Source organism: Pantherophis guttatus, chromosome 1 (assembly GCF_059756535.1).
Source record: "Pantherophis guttatus breed Tessera chromosome 1, ASM5975653v1, whole genome shotgun sequence".
Taxonomy (NCBI): Eukaryota; Metazoa; Chordata; class Lepidosauria; order Squamata; family Colubridae; genus Pantherophis; species Pantherophis guttatus.
Genome location: NC_142063.1, coordinates 3,181,686 through 3,201,006, shown reverse-complemented (window position 1 = coordinate 3,201,006; position 19,321 = coordinate 3,181,686). Strand labels below are relative to the sequence as shown.

Genomic DNA, 19,321 nt, shown 5'->3' with positions numbered 1-19,321 from the left:
AATAACAACAAGAGTCCCAAATTCATTTTTCTTTACCTGGTGTATTGCTCAGTGCATAGGAAAATTGTTTTTCCTTGTAATTATCAGGAGAATGGTAATTTCTAATGTATCCCCTATGGATTTCTACCCATGAAGATCTTCTGAGATAAAACCTGCTTTAAATTAGATACTTGGAGTTCTCCCGGTGGGGGCAGAACATGTCACCTTGTCTTGTGTTGCGAAGAGGCAACTTCAGGGTTTGGTGAGACTGGTATGGCCTTAGTTTCCTCTTTGGTCACAGACCATACACAGGTAACAGGAAGCACCGTTTAATATAAATTTACCTTGGGGGCCATTCAGGTGCCACAGACTGTTTCTCTTGTGCTAAAGCTCTGCTGAGATTTCAAGGGCTCCCTGCAATTCAACTTCTGCAAAAAAAAAAAAAAAACATCTTGATTTCTGATTTAGAGGGGAAGGTGAGAAGAATGACTGGGCTGCCTCTCCTGTTGCTGCTGCTCTTCTGGCTCCTGCCTCCAACTATTGCTAAGAAGATGCAAACTGGGTGTGTGTTGACAGACACTTTACAGACTAAGAGAGAGTTTTACAGGCCTGGTGATGTCATTATTGGTGGGAATTTTCCCCTGGGAACTTCACATATATTCAAATTCCAATCCTTTAAAGTAAAACCATCTCTACTTCTGGAGACTATTATGTAAGTTTCACCCAAAGGGGAAAGATGTAAATAATTATTTGGTTTGCTTTGTGTTCAGAGACTCTCTTCAAAAATACTTGTTCTAGTGATGTTTTCAATGCCCTAGCATAGTTCAGATCTTTGTGCTTTTTTTCAAATAAAGAACCAAACTCATAAAATATGGAGACTATGGAGAATTCTCCATCTTTCCAGAACTCTTGATCAGAAAGCTAATAACGCACCAAATAAAGTGAGGAAATTCTGCTGCCTTAGTGAAGAAGTTGACTTTCAATATTAATTTGGACAAATTTGTGATTCAAAATTCAAAGATGGTGTCAATCTGTTTACAGTGTGGACTTGTGGTAAAGAAAATCCATTTGTTTTGGAATCAGGATTGCTCCTAAATAATGGCCTTCGGTAAATGTATGCTGTAGTCTTCTGCTCACAAATGTCCCCACTTATCTGTACTTACTTCATTTCTTTATGTTTATGTTTATACCTGTACCTGCTATGTTGTATATGTTTGACTAAATAAATAAATAAATAAATAAATAAATAATGAAATAATGAAATAATGAAATGGTTTCCAGACCTGAAGAAGCTGCTTCAAGAGGGAAACAAATTAATTATAGTGAAAGAGAAGCGATTGGGAAGGACTACAATCATTGAAACAAAGTGAAGAAGGGAGGGCTGATGGAGGGATATAAAATGATCTGTGATATGGATAAAGAGGATTTTCTCCTTTCCATCAAGGCCATTAATCAAGGAACATCCTTAACAATGAAACCAACACAATGGAATTTGGAACTTCCTGCTACAAAGGACGTTGGAAAAATAAGCAGGATAAACTCCATCAATACAAGCTTTCCTTAAAATCTCCCTAATGATTTTCTCATTGTAGAATTGGACCCAAGAACTACCAGCAATTCATGGCCTTGGTGTTTGCAGTCACAGAGATCAACAAGGATCTGGTTCTCCTCCCCAACATCACCCTTGGCTTCCATATCTATAGCAATTTTCAGTCTGAGGTGGAGATTTCCATAATCAGCCTCTCCCTTCTCTCCACAAGAGGCCAACTGGTTCCAGGTTACAATTGTGACAGGCAGCATCCTCTGCTCTCTGTCATCGGAGATCTCAACCCCAGATCCTCAAGGCAGATGGCCTCCATCTTCAGCATCTTCAAGGTCCCACAGGTAAGAGGGCCTCATTGGATAGAGTATGGGGTAGACAAATAACACACAGTGTAGCTAAAGGTGGAAAAGGAGTTTGCGGGGACCTATATTTATATTTTGTGTGTTTTTATAGAAGCCAAAAGTGATAGATAATGAGCTATATTGAAATGTGGTATTTGCCAAGAGGAATTCCTTGCTAATCTATTCTTCATAAAAGTAGTGTAGTTAGTATATTCTCTGTATTAATTTGACATTCCCTTGGCTTTTGACACATCATCACCAGGCAAAATACATAACCTCTTCTTCCTAATATATAATCCTTCTCCCTAACAAAGCCAGAAAATTAAGCTTGTCACTCAAAGCGAGCCAGGTTGGGCAATAATCCACATAATGGTGACCCTTAAAATTTACTCTATCAAAAAACTCACTTTCTCCAGCTAGGTGTTGGCTTTGAGTTCATTCAGGGAGAGAGAAGAGTTTATCCTTCCTTCTTCTGGATTAATCCCAGTGAATTTGCTCAGTATGTGGGTTTAGTGCAGCTGCTCCTGTATTTCCAATGGAACTGGGTTGGGCTGGTAGCCCCTGAGAATGACAGAGGAGAACGTTTCATCTCAACTCTGACGCCAATGCTCCAGGAGAAGGAGATCTGCCTGGCCTTCACTGAAAAGTTGAAATCAAATTTTCTTTATACTCCAAAATTGAAAATACTGCCTATTTCGGAGACTTGGTCTAAAGCTGAAGTGATTGTTCTATTTGGAGACTCCAATAGCATTACAAATGTACAGGTGGCAATGGGTATCTATGAACATTTGAGAAAGACATCGTTTCTGAAAGTTTGGATCTTAACTTCCCATTGGAAACTTAGTGTGCTGAGGAATCAAGACGTATCAAAACTAGTAAAGCCCTTCCATGGGGCTTTGCATTTTAGGCCCCACACTGGGGATGTCTCAGAATTCAGTCATTTCCTCCTGTCTTTAGACCCCTTGAAGCCACAAGGAGACATCTTTCTCCCTCTATGTTGGGAAAGGTTGTTTCCCTGCAGGATCCACAATCCAGGCAGGATCTTTCCAAAGGGGAAAAAACAATGTACAGGAAGGGAGAATTTACAAAGTTTACCTTCTTACATTTTTGAAACAAACATGGAAGGTGAAAGTTACTGTTGCAATATTTTTAGGATCAGACTCAATAATAATAATGAGAGTTAGAGGTTTAAATATATTTCTCTTTAATTATAATAGGCATTCTATATTCACTGAATATTCACAGATAGAAGCAAAAAAAATGGTGGAGGTGGCTCCTTATATATACAAAGGGTGGAGCCAAGAGTGGGAGTGGTGAATTATGAATACATTAAGAACCAAAGAATAAGTTAACCCCTGATATCCCATATATACATTATTTACACATTAGGGAATAAGGCATTTACATCTGACAAATCCCCCTCTAAATGCCGGTTCGCTATACAACATCAATTACATTCAGATTCAGGACAATATAAGACATACAATTTGGAAGTTAAGTATTTGTGCTGTTTAGAAGGTAAAGGCTTCGTCAATATGTCAGCTAATTGTTCAGAGGTATCACAATGCACTGCTTTGATAAATCCATCTTGAGACAATTGTCTCACATGCTTAAATTTTATATCTATATGCCTGGATCTTTGTCCAATGGCATCGGATCTAGATATTTCAATGGCCGCTTTATTGTCTTCATGCATAACAAAAGGCAAAGCAGGTTTTTTCCAAACATCTGAAATTAAATCATTAAACCATACAAGGTTATTTGCAGCTTTGGATAAACAAACATATTCCGCTTCTGTGGTTGAAGTGGCTACCAGTTCTTGTTTACCAGTGTACCAGTAAACTGGACAGTCATTTAACAGAAAAATATAACCAGAGGTACTTTTTCTGCATGATATATCTCCAGCCCAATCCGCATCTGCGTAACATGTAAGTCTTGGTTCTTTATTATCACTAGGTTCTAATACTAGGCAAAAGTCTAATGTACTTTTCAGATATCTTAAAATTCTTTTGACAGCTTCCCAGTGATACATTGTTGGTTTGCTAACGTGCCTTGATAATAAATTGAGTGGTAATGCAATATCTGGCCTGGTCCAATTAGATATATAAAGAAGTGAACCTATGACTGATCTATAAAATGTATTATCCCTGAATTCAGGGGAAGATTCATCAGTATTTCTAAGGAAATCAGTTTGCATAGGGGTGTCACAGGGTTTGGCATTGTTTAAATTGCATTTGTTTAGAAGTTCAATAATCTTATCTTTCTGAGTAAGTTTGAATCCCCTTCTAGTTTTGTTAATTTGTACACCAAGGTATTTGTTTACTTTACCTAGAGATTTCAACGAGAAATGTTCATTTAACTTGTTTACAAAGATTTCTCTTCTCTCTTTGTGTTTTCCTATATATAAAATATCATCTACATAAATCAATACAAATTCAATGTGATCATCACTCTTTTTGACAAAGAAACAGTTATCAGCAGTGGTGGCATTGAAATCCATGGTCTTAAGTACTTTTACCAAGCAATCGTACCATCTTTTGCCAGATTGCTTTAATCCGTATAAACTCTTGTTCAATAGCCAAATTTCATTTTTATTGGTGTATTGACTGTGAGGTGCTCTTACATATATTTCCTTATCTAGTTTTGCGTGTAGGTACGCAGTCTGTATGTCATATTGAAATACATCAAGATTGAGTGCGGATGCTACTACTAGAGCTGTTTTAACACTCTCTGTTCTTACTGTGGGGGAGTATGTGTCAGTATAGTCCTCCGGATATTTTTGTGCATAACCTTGTGCAACCAATCTAGCTTTGTATAAGGTATTGCCTCCTTCTAGGTTCTTAATTTTATAAATCCACCTGGTACCAATAATTGTTTTATCTTTAGGTGCAATCGCAGGTGTGAATACATTTAATCCTTGCAAACTTTCCATCTCTTTTTTCATAGCTAGTTCCCATTTTTCCTTTTCTTCACGAGGTAGTTTTAATACTTCCTCATATGTATTAGGTGTTATTTGTTCACCATCCATATGCATTATGTAATCTCTGTATTTATTTGGTATTTGATTTCTGTTGTTCCTAATAGCTCTTTCTGGTTTGCTATGGTAGTCATGCAAATATCTTGCTTCCTTTTTTGTTAATGTGTCTGTCTTTATTTTGTGTTGACTATTTGTCCATGTTTTGGTTTTGTTTTTATTTTTGTTGACATTTTGATTTTCTATTGTCCCTTCCTCACGAGATTTGGTATCTTTGCATTTATTCGGAAATATTTCATTAAGATGTAATTTAGACCAGTTGGCCTGTTCATGGAACACAGCTGTTCTGGAAACTATAAATTTATTATTATTATCAATGAATCTGTACCCTTTGGTGCCAGTTTCATATCCCATAAATCTTAGTCTTCTGGATACGTTTTCTCCCTTTCTTCTCAACTGTTTGGGTATGTGTACGTCTGCAGTGACCCCAAATATGTGCATGTGTGCTAATTTTGGTTTCCTATTATACATCACCTCATATGGTGTCTTATTCACAATACTGGACCAGGTTCTATTTTGAGTGTAATTTGAATAATGTAGGGCTTCTGACCAAAATTGTTTGCCTAAACCAGCATCCTCTAATGTGCATCTAATCATGGTTTGTAATGTGGAATTCTTTCTCTCTGCAATCCCGTTCTGGAACGCAGAAAATGGACTAGACGTGTAATGTAGCATTCCTCTATCCTTTAACCATTGGGAGAATTCTTTAGACATGAATTCACATCCCCTATCTGTCATAATTTGTTTTATTCTGATATTATGTTGTGTTTCTATGCGTTTGTAAAATTCCTTAAATTTTTGAAAGGTTTCATCCTTGTATTTCAATGTGTAAACAAAACCATAGCGACTATAATCGTCTACTATTGTTAGGAAGTAACGTTTTCTATAAGTGATTGATGGAGTTAATGGGCCAACTAAGTCCATGTGTACTAAATCAAAAATTTTGTTAGTTGATCTGGTGGATTTTTTTGGCCTGGGACTAGTTTTTAATTTAGTAGATTTACATACTGAGCATTCCAAATAATTTTCACAATTTTTTATTTTGACACCTTCTGCGTGTTCAGTCATTTTTTGTACTACAGGAAAACTTGCATGTCCTAACTTCCTATGTAAGATATGAGCACACTCGTCATGAATTGGTTTACCTATTTTTGGTTTCTTCTCATTGTGGGTATCTGTGTGATCATGAGATATTTTACATTCATCATTGTCACTGTTACTAATATTTTCATCATCTGCCTCAATACAATCTTCCATATTTGAATCAATGTTATGTAACCATCTTTCTTCTGTTATCAGATAGGGTAGGCCTCCTTTAATCATCACAGTGCCTACATTTGTTTTATTCTTCTCTAAAGTTGCTTTTCCCTTTGAGAAAACTATATTGATGTCAGAATCTCTGCTTAGTTTTATGGCACTTAGTATGTTATGAGGTATTTCTGGTATTAACAATACCCCCTCTATTTTTCCTAGACCAGGCAAGGTCACATTCCCTCTGCCTAATACTTGAACTTTTTCTTGATTAGCTACCTTTATTACAAACTTATCTTCTGTAAATGAAGACAATATATTTTTGTTATTAGTGGTGTGATTAGTTGCTCCAGAATCAATAAGCCAATTATTGTTCTCATTTTGTTGCGTTTTAGTGCTGTCTTGTTTATTTAGTCCATTCAGTGAACCAGATTTTCTCTCTTTTGAATTTTCTCTGCCCCCTCTACTTTCTCTGTAATTTGGTGGGCTTCTATATTTATGTCTATCTGTGGAAGACTGTCTATAATTGTATTTGTTCCTATATTCTGACCTATGTCTTTCCTTTGAAATTTTGGGACAATCTCTTCTATTGTGTTCTCTGGACCCACAATTGTGGCATTTAAAAGTTTCATTATATTTTTCTTGGAAAGCTACCTTCCTAAAAGATTTGTGTTCTGTGTGATTGCTATAACGATTTTTTCTTGAATTGTCTTCTGCTATCAATTTGTTAGACAGACTTTCTATTGACAAATATCCTAGATTGATGGTGTCTAAGTGTGACATAAAACTATCCCATGATGAATCAAGTGAGTTGATAATAACACTTTTCATTGTTTGATCTGAAATCACTTCCCCCCTCAAATGCAGCTCAGCTCTTATTTTGTTTAAAGATATTAAATGCTCACTTATGGAAACCCCTGGTTTTACTCTGGAAGAAAAGAAGTCCTTAGACATTCTTGTGGTGGTAGCTACACTATCGCTGTGAAACAAATTAAACATGCATTGAATTATTTCTGAAACAGTTAGATTTGGTTTGATGCTATGATACATTGCAGGAGACACGCTAGATATTATTAAGAAAAATGCCTTATGGTGTAAACAATCTATTTTTAAAGTCCAAGGTCTTCTTGGGGGACTAGTGATAAAAAATAGTAAATTTTCTTTCATAAAGACAACCTGGAGCTGTTGATACCATTCTTGTAAATTAATGCCATCAACCCTAAGTTTTGGGAAGTCACTGGGTAAGTTACCCACATTATTTTGTCCATTACTTACAACCTGAGGTAGTCCGTGGTCTCGCAAGTGTAGGAAATTGCAAAACGGCATGGGGATGCTCGCAACGAGTCTGCGCGGTTCTCTGGCCAGTTCAAGTCTTTCCGGACCGTCTACGTAGTTTCGCACATGCGCGTTGTTCATTTCTTCTTTGACGTCGTCGTGGAAGGTTCTCTCCATTTTAGCTCGCTCGCTCCGCTCCTCTTCAGACGAGTCGGTCTCTGGCTCGGTCTTAGGAGTTCTGATGGCGGCGACTGTTCTTCTCTTTCTTTTGGGTGCGTTGGCACTTGCTTCGGTCTGCGGTGTAGGGCGGAATCGACATGGCTCTCTGGGCTCGGGCGTCGTCGTTCTCGAAGTCAGGATGGGAGCGTGCAGGTCTTGAAGTATCGGCTTGTTCGCTTGCTTCTTCGTTGGCGCTTTGGAAATTTTTAATTTTGGCCCAAATGCAGCAAAAAGCGTCTTCATTGCTGACTTTACTTGGGATTTCGTTAAGTCGTCTTCATTTTCTGATTCTGGCTCTTCCGAAGAGTTTGAATCCTCCTTTTCACTTTCGTTGTCTGATAACGTTTTTCGCGCCAGAAATTTTGAACTGAGCATCTTGATTGGCTCTGCTTCGCTCACTTTGGAGGCTTGTTGAAACCAAGATGGCTGCCATTCAAAATTTCGCGCGGGATCACATCTTTTCTTTTTCATAACGACTTTCTCTGTAGTCATATCACTCACAGTTTTTTGGTCTTTGGGTTTCTCTTTAGCGATGTTTTTCTCTCTCGCTGCTCCGCTGTTCTTCAGCATTTCTTGGAGGTTCGCGATGAGGCTTTCATCATTCTTCTGGCTTTTTAATAACTTCAGTATCTCTGACCTGAGTTCGTTATTTTCTATTTCGATTTTCTCCTGGCCATCATTTTCATTTATTAATTCTTCTTCTTCAGTGGTGTATTCTTCGGATTCTCTCGAAATCGCGTTTGTGGATTCGTTGATTATTTCTTGTTCAGTTTCTATTTCTTTGCTGTAGGCCCTGGTGTTGGGCCTATCTTTCTTAGACATTTTTAGGTATTTATTGAGTCAATTAACCATCCTCTGCTACCAGTTTGTTGCAATATTTTTAGGATCAGACTCAATAATAATAATGAGAGTTAGAGGTTTAAATATATTTCTCTTTAATTATAATAGGCATTCTATATTCACTGAATATTCACAGATAGAAGCAAAAAAATGGTGGAGGTGGCTCCTTATATATACAAAGGGTGGAGCCAAGAGTGGGAGTGGTGAATTATGAATACATTAAGAACCAAAGAATAAGTTAACCCCTGATATCCCATATATACATTATTTACACATTAGGGAATAAGGCATTTACATCTGACAGTTACAACATCTACAATGCCATTTATGCTGTGGCACATGCATTACATGCAATGCATGGATCTGGAGCACAACCAACCATGATGAGGCTTGGAAAGAGGATCTCAAATATTCAATCATGGCAGGTAATCCCAGTGACTTTTTATCTGATCCACAGATCAGATAAATGATAGGTAGTTGTCTAGGCAGAAAACTACTTCTATGCATTTCTTAAATTACTAGTTAAATATCTGTATGTAAAATGTATCTAGGAAGGGATTAAGATATCAATTATTGAAAACTCTCACTTGAATCAAGTAGCGGTAAGAGGTTTTGGTCAAAAATGGATTGATAGTGGAAAAAGAGAATTAAACCAAACCAATTGTTCAAAGCTAGTCAGCATTGTAGGGCCTCCTTGTTTTTTGTAGCCTGAATCCAATCTACCGTATAAAAAGACACTCAGTTTGTATTAATGTTGGTTATTGTGGCTTAGAATTATTTCTCAGTCCACTCCATTTTTTTTAATATGCCGTATCTTGTACTGCCTTGTTTGTTGTCTTAAGTCTCTGTCAACTTCAGCATATGCAGAAGAACTCCACTTGGTCCGACTGAGTTCCTGATCTAAAATTCATCAGACGTTTCAACATCAAAGGCTAAATTATTCCTCTCTAGACAGTGAAGTGACAAACCAGGGCAGAATAAAGCTTCTACCTGGCTCCCACTTGGTCAGATCTACTTCTTCTATTCTCTTTGACTGTCAGCTTGAGAAAGCCTAGCTTGCAAAGTTATGATAGAGAGTATTTACTAATAAAGGAAAATATTCTAGTTTAGGGTTGAAATGAAGGATCTGGGTGCTCTTTGAATTTGGTTCTTTTCTTGCAGACATGTCATGACCCAACTAGGTAGCATCATCAGCACTAGAAGGGAGTGATATCACTTTCAATGTTACCTAGTTTAGTCAAGAAACATCTGCAAGAAAACAACCATGCGCAGAGAGCACCAAGGACCACTTCAATTTAATTATTTAATCATTCCTAAAATGCATTTCTCATGCATTCAAATAAAATTAAAAATGTAAATTGTAAGACTTGAATTGACGAAGCCATGATACAAATTCATGATAATGTGGGGATGAAATTGAATATTTGATATTACTTCTGATTGCTTAGATCTCCATCCAGGGAACTTATTGAGCTTCTCAGATATAGACCCATCTCCTAGGCTGATTATGATAGAAACCAGGATGTTCTATGTGTGGAGTTCAGCCAATTAGTCCAGGTGTCTTTTTTTTCCAGATTCTTCCCTATCTGAGGAACAGCAAGTTCAACAACAGTGCTGGAGAGGAAGTCTCCTTCTCAGAAAGTGGATTGGTGTCTACTCGTTATGATCTCCTCAACTGGCTTTTCCTCCCCAATCAATCTTTTGTCCCCATGAAAGTTGGGCAAATGGATTCCACGGCTTCCCCAGGACAAGATTTCACCGTTAACTCCGATGAAATCATCTGGGTCACAAAGGTGAGCTAGAAGGAAACATTATAAATTCAGTAAAGGAGTCATTCACTCCAGGGGATGCATAACACTCTTTTCACTGGGAAACCCATTAAATTTTGGAATTTGATGAAAAAACATGCTTTTGAGTTGAACATATTTGAGATTTGACTTCTGAAAAGTCCAAGATGGGGTAAGATTGTGAAGAAATCCTGCTCGAAACTCATTAGAGTAGGCAAGAATGATTTCCATGGATCATTTCCATTCAGTTGAATCCTCACGATTCTCTTTTAGAAAGAGTTTAGCTCCATGTCACAAGCCTTCCTTTGCATTTTGAGGTCCCTGTTCCAATCTCCAGCATCCATTGATGGGTCAGGATTGCATTGGTTTATCCTGGTTTCTGGTAAGCCATTTCCTTTGAAGGCGTTCTAAAGATGGAAAGAGCAATGTACAAATGAATAAATGAAGCATATTCACTGCTGGGGCCACCTACAGTATCTCTCTTTTCTCTTTTAGAAGGTGCCCTTTGCCAGGTGTGGCATGAAGAGGTGCCATGCAGGAGAGAAAAGAAGCGTTCCAGAAGGAAAGCCGGTTTGCTGCTACCAATGTGCCCCTTGTCCAGAAGGGACCATTTCTAATGAGACAGGTAGACACACTTTAAATGTAGATCTTCCAGGATCAAGGAACCAGTGGAAAATATTAATTTTGGCAGGATTTACATGCTTCAATATATTCGTACTTTTGACCCTCTCAATTCATGACTCTAAACTGTACTACCCCACAGGCCTCATAAATTTAATACAGGTTGGTGTCACGGTTCCAAGTAATACACCCATATAAAGCAAAACTCCAAGGCAAGTAGATTCCTCAAAAAATAGCATTATTGGATATATCATATTGGAACAGATCTGGTGAAAACTGACTCTGAAGGTTCCCACGGTTTTCACCTAATTAAAAGTAAAAGTTTGTCACTTTCTCAAAACAATCAGTCACACATTCCCATCACATTGCTGTCTGGTTGCCTGTCGACATCACTCCACCTTCCTATGACCAGGTGTGAGAATGTCCTTGGTTCCCAAGAAAAAATATATTTTTTTTTGGCTATCAAAATCCCAGCTACATAAAATCCCGCTTCCCTATTACTCAGCTCCAGTATGGCAACATTGAAGCAGTCAAAATTGGCTTCGGTCAGTACAGCTTCAGGGTTGACAGTTGGTCTTCGTGTACAATTCATAGGTTCCCTACTAGGCTTTCTACTCCTACTTTTACATCCCATGAGGACAACCGGACACCAAACTTTTTGTGAATGAATGGGGTGTGAGATTCAAGCTTTAATTTTTACTAAGGACCTTCTTCTTCTATCACAACACTCAGTCTCCCAGGAAATTCATAGACCTGTCAGAGATAGAGCAGATCTATCTACCTTTCCTGAAAAAAAAAAGTTTGAATGAGTGGATTTGAAGTACAAAGTAAAAAGCCGAGATAGTGAGCCAGAGAACAGATTTCTTTTTCTGGCTAACCTATTCCCAGAATTGTCAATATGGATGGATGATTATTTTTTTATGTATAATGGACACTGAAGATATAATTTAATTTCATTGCACAAGGTTCAATGACAATAGTAAACTAAACTAAATTCATAGACATGTCAGAGACAGAGGAAATATATCTATCTTTGTCCGCTAACCCTTCCCTGCAAAAAAGTTTGAATGGGCGGATTTGAAGTATAAAGCAGAAAACAGATCCATTTTTCTAGCTAACCTATTCCCAGCATTGTCAGTATGGATGGATGATTTGCCCTTGTTGATTCTCCATGAAATTCACACTGACTCTTGTTTTCAGATGCAGCTCACTGTGACCCCTGCCCAGAAAACAAATATCCAATCAAGAAGAAGGATCACTGCATTGCCAAGAAGATCCATTTCCTTTCCTATCAAGACAGCCTGGGATACATTTTAGTTTCTCTCGCTCTTTCTCTCTCTGTGATCACATTGGCAGTTCTGGTGATTTTCCGTAAATATCACAACACACCAATTGTCAAGGCCAACAACCGAGATCTCACCTACGTCCTCCTGGTCTCCCTCCTGCTCTGCTTCCTCTGCTCCTTCCTCTTCATTGGTCAACCCAGGAAGCTCACCTGTCTCTTCCGACAAACTGCCTTTGCCATTCTCTTTTCCCTTGCAGTTTCCTCTGTCTTGGCAAAAACTGTCATGGTGGTTCTGGCCTTCATGGCCACCAAGCCAGGGAACAAGACAAGGAAACTCTTAGGAAAACCTCTGACGAACTCCATTGTCTTAGGCTGTCCCCTGGTCCAAGCACTTCTTTGTGCCACCTGGCTGGCAATCTCTCCTCCATTTCCCAACTTTGACTTCCACTCTTTAGTAGGAGAGGCCATCTTGGAATGTAATGAAGGCTCAGCTTTCATGTTTTCCACTGTCCTCTCCTACATGGGTTTTCTGGCCCTCATCAGTTTCACGGTGGCCTTTTTGCCTAGGAAATTGCCTGACAGCTTTAATGAAGCCAAGTTCATTACTTTCAGCATGCTGGTCTTTTGCAGTGTTTGGATCTCCTTTCTCCCTACCTACCTGAGCACCAAAGGGAAGTCCATGGTGGCCGTGGAGATCTTCTCCATCTTGGCCTCTGGGTCTGGTCTCTTGGCTTGTATCTTTTTCCCCAAATGCTACATTATCCTATTTAAACCAAATCTCAATTGTAGAGAGAATATAATGAGACATAAAAATCTCTGATGTATATGGGGATGTATGTTTAATTTTGACATTTTAGTTTTTGATTTTTAAAATAAATGATGAGAGAGGTGCTTTTTCCTTAAATAATTCTAAATCAAGTGATGTGCTAATCACAAATTTCTAATAATCAGCAACAAACACCCATCCTTTTATTTTTCATTAATGCCAGTTCTTCCCAGGGAGGCCCCATGATCAACTTGGAAATAAATGATAATAAGGTAAAGATGTTGTTATTACTTTCCAACATGCCTGTTCTCTTTTTTTAATCTGATTGGCTATAAAAATGTGTTGTGTTCACTATTAGTGTTTTTAAGACTTTTTTTCCAATAGATTAGCAAGGGTTTGCCTTTTCCTGCTAATTTTTTCATTCAATTGGTCATTAGTTTTTTTAAAAGGTATGGAGTTTATATGAACCATACTCTTTTAATTTCTATTAACTTAAGTGAGAAAGCTACATTTTTCATCAATAAGATCATGTGATTATTTTCTGGCCCCAGCTTTTCATACCTTATTTATTCTTTGTGACTGTTATGAAGATGGAAGGAAGGAAGGAAGGAAGGAAGGAAGGAAGGAAGGAAGGAAGGAAGGAAGGAAGGAAGGAAGGAAGGAAGGAAGGAAGGATAGATGAAAGATAGATAGATAGATAGATAGATAGATAGATAGATAGATAGACAGACAGACAGACAGACAGACAGACAGACAGACAGACAGACAGATGAATACATCATGGCTTGTTCTTTTTTGAACAAATAATTAAACAATTGATTACTGAGTAGGGAGGAAGACCTTGTTTTATGATACTCTCTGATTTCTTTAATGAAATTAGAGATAAGAGGTCAGGAAATACTTTAAAAAGTGGTTATTTGAGAAGACAAATGTCTTGTACTACTATATGCAGATGTTATCTAAGAACCCGAATCATTTCCAAAAATCGTTCCATAGATTTTTGCTATGAGTATGCATTTGAAAAATAATATATTGAATACCAAGATATCTTTGTTTGACAGAGAAATTGAATGAACTTTTAACAAGAACCCTTTTCACTCTGTTCTAGTGACTATCTGAAATTCAGACAGACTGAACAATTTAATCTTTAGGAAGTGTGTGTGTGTGTGTGTGTTTGTGTTACAGCATACAGTCAAGATGGGGAAATTGGAGGACTTAAAAGCAGTGGTGAAATCCAATTTTTTTTACTACAGGTTCTTTGGGTGTGGCTTGGTGGATGTAGCAGGTGGAGGATATTGCAAAATCTCCATTCTCTCCCCACTCCTGGGGAAAGGATATTGCAAAATCTCCATTCCCACCCCATTCTGGGGCCAGCCAGAGATGGTATTTGCCAGTTCTCCAAACTGCTCAAAATTTCCGCTATTGGTTCTCCAGAACCTGTCAGAACCTGCTGGATTTCACCCCTGCTTAAAAGGCATGCAAATGAATTTAGAAACATAGAGGGTTCTTGGTTGTGTGGAATGAACTTGATGAAAAAATGAACATGTTAGCAGGAGATGGATAAAGTCATGGTTGGAGGGAGTTAAAGGGAGTCTCCCAAAAATATAGCTAGTTTTAATTAGTTGGTGGTGTGTACATTTATTCAAACAATGGCAGTCTGCAAGTAGGTATAAGATCCTTTGGGACAGTTTGATGGTGGGATGTCAGAACTGCCACTCAAAAGAAAAAGCACCTCCTTCCTTAAATTGGGGGAGGGGTGTAGAGAGGGGGGAAGGTGTGGGTAGAAGTGTAAATCTGAGAAGTGTTCCCAGCACTACCATTCATAAATGTTCCAAGGACCAAATGACACTTTTTGAAATTCTTATTTGTAGTATTGACGATGCTCCCAGATAACAGGGACACTCAGTGGAATAAAACCAATTGATTAATAAATTTTTAAAAAAGTAGGCATATTGCATACTGGATGAAAATTGGCTGTGGAGATTCCAAATAATAGATCCATTGCAAGCAAAAACTTAAAGGCAGGTGGAATCCAAAATAAGAATAGCTTTATTGGAAAGATCATATTGGCACATATCTGGTGAAAACCAGCTCTGAGGGGCCCCTTAGTTTTCACCGAATTAAAAGTAAAAGTCCTTTGCTCCAGTGTGGCAGCACTGAACCCAGAGGTGGGCTGTTGCCTGGTCAGACCAGTTCAGGGGAACTGGTAGTTCTGACCACCGGCTGGGCCCACCCACCGGCCCTAGCGCTATTCTGTCCTATATTGCTAACACTCTGGCTCACTGGCCCCACCCACACAGCCCAGCTGAGTTCCACGCCTCGCCTGCTGTACTCACTGCGGCTGCCTAAAAAGACTTGCAGGGAGTTTGAAGCCGTGCACAAGCGAGGAAGGTGAACATTTCTGGTGAACCAGTTGTTAAAGTATGTGCAGCCCACTTCTGACTGAACCCTCAAGATGGCTTCAGCCAGATCAGCTTCAGGGTTGACATTGGCCAGTATGATGGGATCACTTCCTTGAGGAGGGGGATAGCCACAACCTCCTTGAGAGATGCAGGAACCACATCTCTCTCACGGATGAATTTATGCTTGATCCAGTTCCGTTCCTGGTCTGATCCCAATAATAGAGACTTTCTGCTTCCAACCTTTCTTCTTGCCTTCATTTTCTTTGTTGATTTTGTGGCATTCAGACTCTCCACAGCTCAATATCATCCTTTTGAACAAATCGAAGCTTTACAAAAAAACTACCATCACTAACATCTGCTTTTGGAGGAGGAGCTGAGAGTCCAGGAAGACACCCAGAGTGCACAGCAGTCCTAAGCAAGTCATGCAAGATCAAAGATCCAGTGTCCCCAGTGCTGGGAGGACCAATCATCCACAGCTGCTTGATTCTACTAGGATTAAAATGGAGACTGTTCCTCCCCATTCAATAAGCTTCGGGTACTAGGGCAAAATCTTGACCTCATTGCTTGGTCAATCAATGGTTGTATAATTGAATACCGTCAGGGTAAGGGTGATACTTGACTTTGAAAGGAGAAGGACTCATTGAGGTACCTTGAAAATCAGAGGTTGGGGCTCAGTGTCTCCCCTCCAACTAACACTGAATGGAATGAGCTCCAGGGAATGGAGAGAACCACATAATACCATGGGCACACTCCTATTACCTCAGCCAACCCAGACGTTTGCCATTTGGTGATGGTGTCTTTCCCACACCAGTGCACAATTCTGAAGACCTGCTTCCCAAGACAAACACATCAGGCAAACTTTTCTGATTCCAACTCATTCCTGGAAAATCTTCACATAGAGTTTGATTTAACCTAAGACCTTGAGAAATTCTCTTTCCAACTATTAAGGTCTATCGGAAGAATTAGTGTCTAATTACGTCACCTGCCATGTTAGTATTTATAAACCACTTATTCCATCCAAGTGTTGGTATGATTGCCCAGACTTACTAGGATTCAATTGATTGTCAAAGGCCACCATGCCCCATCAACACTTATACTATCCAAACAACCTATGGAAGAGGCCAAATTCCACCTTGTGTGCACATGCTCAGTTTCATATAACTCAAATACACAATTCCACCTTGATTGTCCACTGCATCTGATCTGTGCATTAACAATAGGAGACCCAAACTCATTTTTCTCTATCTTCTGTGTTGCTCAGTAAATAAGAAAATTGCTTTTCCATGCAATTATCAGAAGAACGGCAATTTCTAAAGTATCCCCTAAGGATTTCTACCCACAAAAATCTTCCAAGTTGAAACCTGCTTTAAATTAAATATTCGGAGTTCTCCCAGTGGAGGCAGGACGTGTCACCTTGCCTTGTGTTGTGAAGAGGCAACTTCAGGGTTTGGTGAGACTTGTCTGTCCTTAGTATCCTCTTTGCTCACAGACCATACACAGGTAACAGGAAGCATCATTCAATATAAATTTGCTTTGGGGCCATCCAGGTGGAACAGAATATCTCTCTTGTGCTAAAGCTCTGCTGAGATTTCAAGGGCTCCCTGCAATTCAACCTCTGAACACACAAAACACCCTTTTGGTTCCTGATCTAGGAGGAAAGGTGAGAAGAATGACTGGGCTGCCTCTCCTCCTCCTCCTGCTTCTCTTCTGGCTCCTGCCTCCAACTTCTGCTAAGAAGATGCAAACTGGGTGTGTGTTGAGAAACACTGTACACACTACGAGAGACTTTTACAGGCCTAGTGATTTCATTATTGGTGGGAATTTTCCCATCGGAACTGTATATAAATTCAACTTTAAATCCTTTAAAAAAGACCCATCTTCATTTCGGGAGGAGATTTTGTAAGTTTCACCTAATTTTTTGGTTTGTTCAAGGACTCTTTTCAGAAATACTTGTTCTAGTGATGTTTGCAATGCCCTGGCATAGTTCAGATGTTTGTGCTTTTCTCAATGAAGAACTCATAAAATAGGCTAGAATTCTCAATCTCTCCAGTTCTCTTCAATATCTTCATCAATGACTTGGACGAGGGGATAGATGGGGAACTCATCAAATTTGCAGATGACACCAAGCAGGCAGGAATAGCCAACACTCCAGAAGATTGGCTCAAGATACAGAAGGATCTGGACAGACTTGAACATTGGGCGCTATCTAACAAAATGAAATTCAACAGTGAAAAAAGCAAGGTTCTACATTTAGGGAAGAAAAACAAAATGCACAGGTACCATATATGTGGTACATTGCTCAATAGAAGTAACTGTGAGAGGGATCTTGGGGTCCTAGTGGACAATCACTTAATTATGAGCCAGCCGTATGCTGCAGCTGCCAAGAAAGCCAAAACAACCCAAAGGAATTTGGGAATTCCTCCTACAAAGGACGTTTTTAAACATGACACCAGCACACACAAGCTTTCCTTAAAATTTCTCTGATGATTTTCTCACTATAGAGTCATACCCAAGAACTACCAGCAGTTAGTAGCATTGGTATTTGCAGTCACAGAGGTCAACAAGGATCTGGTTCTCCTCCCCAACATCACCCTTGGCTTCCACATCTATAGCAATTTTCAGACTCAGATGGAGATTTCCTCAAACAGCCTCTCCCTTCTCTCCACAAGAGGCCAAATGATTCCAGGTTACAAATGTGACAGGCAGCATCCTCTGCTCTCTGTCATCGGAGATCTCAACCACAGATCCTCAAGGCAGATGGCCTCCATCTTCAGCACCTTCAAGGTCCCACAGGTAAGAGGCCTCATTGGATAGAGTATGGGGTAGACAAATAACACACAGTGCAGCTAAAGGTGGAAAAGGGGTTTGCGGGGACCTATATTTATATTTTGTGTGTTTTTATAGAAGTCAAAAGTGATAGATAATGAGCTATATTGAAATGTGGTATTTGCCAAGAGGAATTCCTTCCTAATCTATTCTTCATAAAAGTAGTGTAGTTAGTATATTCTCTATATTAATTTGACATTCCCTTGGCTTTTGACACATCATCACCAGGCAAAATACATAACCTCTTCTTCCTAATATGTAAGCCTTCTTCCTAACAAGGCCAGAAAATTAAGCTTGTCACTCAAAGTGAATCAGGTGGGGCAACAATCCACATAATGGTGACCCTTAAAATTTACTCTATCAAGAAACTCACTTTCTCCAGCTAGGTGTTGGCTTTGAGTTCACTCAGGGAGAGAGAAGAGTTTATCCTTCCTTCTTCTGGATTAATCCCAGTGAATTTGCTCAGTATGTGGCTTTAGTGCAGCTGCTCCTGCATTTCCAATGGAACTGGGTTGGGCTGGTAGCCCCTGAAGATGACAGAGGAGAACGTTTTGTCTCAACTCTGACGCCAATGCTCCAGGAAAAGGAGATCTGCGTGGCCTTCACTGAAAAGTTGAAATCGAATTTTCTTAAAACTCCAAAGTTGAAAATACTGCACATTTCGGACACTTGGACAAAAGCTGAAGTGATTGTTCTATTTGGAGACTCCAATAGCATTAGAAATGTACAGGTGACAATGAGTATCTATGAACATTTGAGAAAGACATCATTTCGGAAAGTTTGGATCTTAACTTCCCATTGGAAACTTAGTGTGGTCAGTATTCAAGACGTATCGAAAGCAGTAAAGCCCTTCAATGGGGCTTTGCATTTAAGGCCCCACACTGGGGATCTCTCAGAATTCAATCATTTCCTCCTGTCTTTAGACCCCTTGAAGCCACAAGGAGACATCTTTCTCCTGCTATGTTGGGAAATGTTGTTTGGCTGCAGGATCCACAAACCAGGCAGGATCTTTCCAAAGGGGAAGAAACAATGTACAGGAAGTGAGAATTTACAAAGTTTACCTTCTTACGTTTTTGAAACAAGCATGGAAGGTGAAAGTTACAACATCTACAATGCCATTTATGCTGTGGCACACGCATTACATGCAATGCA

General features: G+C 39.2%; 1 protein-coding gene across 1 annotated transcript; it reads left to right on the top strand.

The window, feature by feature from the left end:
* The first annotated feature begins 10,191 nt into the window (after window positions 1-10,191).
* Window positions 10,192-13,286, top strand: LOC148116247 (vomeronasal type-2 receptor 26-like). Its single transcript, XM_087883535.1, has 3 exons — window positions 10,192-10,275; window positions 10,765-10,894; window positions 12,091-13,286. The coding sequence occupies exons 1-3, from the start codon at window positions 10,192-10,194 to the stop codon at window positions 12,993-12,995; spliced, it is 1,119 nt and encodes a 372-aa protein (XP_087739661.1). The 3' UTR covers window positions 12,996-13,286.
* The last annotated feature ends 6,035 nt before the right edge of the window (window positions 13,287-19,321 follow it).